The sequence below is a fragment of the Cryptomeria japonica genome, chromosome 9 (assembly GCF_030272615.1).
Source record: "Cryptomeria japonica chromosome 9, Sugi_1.0, whole genome shotgun sequence".
Lineage (NCBI taxonomy): Eukaryota > Viridiplantae > Streptophyta > Pinopsida > Cupressales > Cupressaceae > Cryptomeria > Cryptomeria japonica.
Window position 1 is genome coordinate 421134231 of NC_081413.1, and position 3539 is coordinate 421137769.

General features: G+C 33.8%; 1 protein-coding gene across 1 annotated transcript; it reads left to right on the plus strand.

Moving 5' to 3' along the window:
- The first annotated feature begins 1667 nt into the window (after nt 1–1667).
- Nucleotides 1668–3053, plus strand: LOC131073431 (membrane protein PM19L). The gene is made up of 4 exons (XM_058009872.2): nt 1668–1887; nt 1989–2214; nt 2452–2497; nt 2672–3053. The coding sequence occupies exons 1-4, from the start codon at nt 1761–1763 to the stop codon at nt 2831–2833; spliced, it is 561 nt and encodes a 186-aa protein (XP_057865855.2). The 5' UTR covers nt 1668–1760; the 3' UTR covers nt 2834–3053.
- The last annotated feature ends 486 nt before the right edge of the window (nt 3054–3539 follow it).

Genomic DNA, 3539 nt, shown 5'->3' on the forward strand with positions numbered 1-3539 from the left:
TAGAAACCTTTTCCTCCCATGAGAAAAAGGCCATTATTTGGAATCCATTGCTTATCCTTAGTCCGCTCACATATCGCCAGATAAAAACCATTGGAAAGGGTATTCAAATTGAAGTTCTTATCCCATTGCTCATCCAGCCATTTCCACACGCTAACATAAGCAGGCCATTCCCCCACCCACTTCATGAAAAAGGCTTTAACCTTCAAATTTTGGACCCCATCTTTCCCTTCCTCATTCTTGTCCTCACTGAAATCACCCTAGAAATAGAGGGCTCCGGATTTACCTTTTGAGCCAGTGCCAACTTCTCCGGAGTTTTTGGTTTCCAAATTTTCCCTTCAAGATTCTTAAATCCTCCTAGAGGATGCTCGAACAGGCCCGCATGGCCTCCATTATATAGGGGGAAACGTCTTTTTTCTCAGCCATGAAAAGTGTTTTTCGAGGAACTCTTGAAGTGCCCAATTGTCAAATCCTCCCAAGCCCAACCTAGTGAGCGTCAGGCACTATTCCTATAACTTGATCTTCCCATCTGGTACTGCGAAGCTCGCCCATATTAAAAGGGGCGAAACCCTAGTTGCTTGCCTCTTGTCGCCATAAAAAAAACATTACTCATTTGACAATATTAATATAATTATGTGATATAATTTATAAAAGTTATAGATTAAAAAATTTAAATATGATTATCTAAACAACACCAAACACTATGATATATTTATCAACGTCTTTTAGATAAAAAAAATTAAGTTATACAAATTATTTTTATTTTTTGAAATATATATATTAGTGGTATTTTAATTTTTGTTAACATAATCATCTGGTTACACTCCATCCATTATTATCATTATAATTAAATCTTTGATAGATACATAATACAGACATAATACATATATACATACATACATATAATCCAAAAAGAACTTTTAGCAACCCAATCACAAGTCTTTAAGCTGAAACCTCTCCTTTTAAGAACCAAAAATTAGACGGTATTCATTCCATCAATTTGAAAACACGTTTCAAACAAATTATAATAAATTATTCTCTAAACATCTTTTAAGATAAAAATTTTGAAATATATAAATTATTTTTATAATTTAAAAATTTTAAATATATATTTTAATTTTTGTTAACATAAACTTCCCTTACACTCCAACCATTATTATATATGTGTGGGGATTTTATATCATCCTTCATTCCAACAATTTCAAGACACGATTCAAACTAATTATTTCACTTTTAAACTATAATATTTTAATTTTAAATAAATGATCATAACCAAACTAATTCCTATTCGATAAGCTTCCATACTATACTAGAGAGTACTGCAATGGACTGTTGAGAAAAATGTTAAAAGAAAATATTTGAGTAGCTAGCGCTTTTGATTCAGAGCCCACACACAACTCACCTGCCGTTGGATTCAATTATGATCACAGATCACTCCCTCCTTAAACCATTCAACAAAATCAAAACACCAACGATAAACAGTTGTATTTCCACTACCAATGAGCTTCAATAAATACAAAAGTTAGCCGTTTTTTTGGCTGTAGAAAAAAATATATTATTCCCTTGTCAAAGTGGGTCATAGCCAGCCTGTGGGTAGACTAGTCGCTTTGAAACGGAATAATAGCGTTTTCACATTGCTCTGCCTTCTTTAAATGCCGTTTCCCATCCTCTCCATTGCACTCAAAGGCATTGCTTACTTTGTTTGTTCATTTTACAGTTTGAATCATTTGGAGCTCTCTCTGAAAATAGCCCTTTCTCTTAAAATGGGTGTGAGAATAGTGAAATCCTTGGCTGGATTTTTGCTGCTCTTGAATTTGTGCATGTATGTGACTGTTGCTGCCATTGCTGGATGGGCACTCAATAAGGCCATCGACCATCATTATGTTACTGGTAACACGCACATCTTTCTTATTGTTTTTTGGTGATGGTTTGTAGCATGTAGTTTGATTTCTGATTGGATATTGTATATGGCTTCTGTTTCTTTTGGGCAGGACCCAAAAATAGCATACCGGTGGGCTTCTCGTTTTCACCATTGCTTTTCCCCATAGGGAATGAAGCCACTGGTTTTATGGTCATTTTTTCCCTGATAGCAGGAGTTGTAGGAGCAGCTTCATGTCTTTCAGGGCTCCATCATCTAAGAGTGTGGACAGCAGAGAGCTTGGCTTCAACTGTTTCATCCGCCATCACAGCTTGGGCTCTTACTCTTCTTGCCATGGGGTAATTATATAACACATTTGATTGAAATAGGGAAGGGGTTATGAACTATTCAAGTTTACAAGTTTTTTAAATTAAAATTATACTGTTGGAAAAATTTGCATATTCAAAATAATCTTTAATAGGATCTCTTTCAAATGGTTTTTCCTGGATCTATTTAAATAGAACTCTCAACAATACTTGTAAGCAAAAATGAATTCTTTTCTATGCTAATAAGCATGCATGTTACAAAACCTGCAGGTTGGCATGCAAAGAGATCCATTTACATGGCAGAAGCCCAAAGCTGGTATGTGATTTTGTTTTAGTTAGGAACATTTTATATATGTTATAATAACTCTCCAAAGCATTTGTTTTTAACACACTGGAAACCTACTTGATTGAAAAGCTCTTCCCTCTATAAGTATTCAAAGGCAGAGAATTTGTGGCTTTTTATATATATGATTATATATTGTCTGTGCAGATCGCTTTGGAAGCCTTCGTCATCATTCTGTCTGCTACAAAATTATTTTACATGATGGTCATCCATGTTGGATTCTTTGCTGGAAATTACTTTTTCCGTGGAGAGAAACATGTTGGCACCACTACTGCAGAGCCTGTAAAAGAAACCACCCTTCCAGCTTAGAAAATGAAGTTCAATGTGGGACGAATGTTTGGTCTGGCTTGGGCTCTGTTTTTAAAAGTTTTTAATGCCTTTGATTGTAAGATTGTATAGAAGGGAGAGGATGTATGCCTTTAGCTATTTATAAGGTAGTTCTGATCTAAGATTTTTTAATTCAAATTGTGATGTATGAGTTACAAACTTTTGTTTGAGATGTATATGGAAAGCAGGGATTACAGCTCCACATTGGATCGATTCCATTTGAAGAAAAGATTTAGATACGTATATTATATATGATAAATTCTAAATCATTGAATGTTAATTTAATGGATCCATGCAATTGACATTAGGGCATAGTATATATATTCACAACATCATGCGAAGTTCTCATATTACATTCATAATTATAAACGTACATTATATTTAATTAAAATAGTTTAGACTTTATGATTACATAATTATGTATGTAATAATAGAATGTGCATGTCTTACATTTCTATTATTTGTTTCATATTAGTTGTAATAACCCACTTAACTTAAACCAAAAAATCAACTAATTGTTTTTTTTTTATATTGATTTCTTATTCTTACTTATTCTTATTTATTTTCTATTCAACCACATACTCAGGTACATCTATCCAAATGGGATAGGCATTCATCCAACCGGGATGGGCATCTAACCATACGGGTTAGACATCTATTCATACAAGACTAGGCATCTAACCATACG

Coding starts and splice junctions, on each gene's coding strand:
- LOC131073431 (XM_058009872.2), top strand. CDS start 1,761: ATGGGTGTGAGAATAGTGAAATCCTTGGCTGGATTTTTGCTGCTCTTG. Junction 2,215..2,451: donor CTTACTCTTCTTGCCATGGG/GTAATTATATAA, acceptor CAAAACCTGCAG/GTTGGCATGCAAAGAGATCC. Junction 2,498..2,671: donor ATGGCAGAAGCCCAAAGCTG/GTATGTGATTTT, acceptor TTGTCTGTGCAG/ATCGCTTTGGAAGCCTTCGT.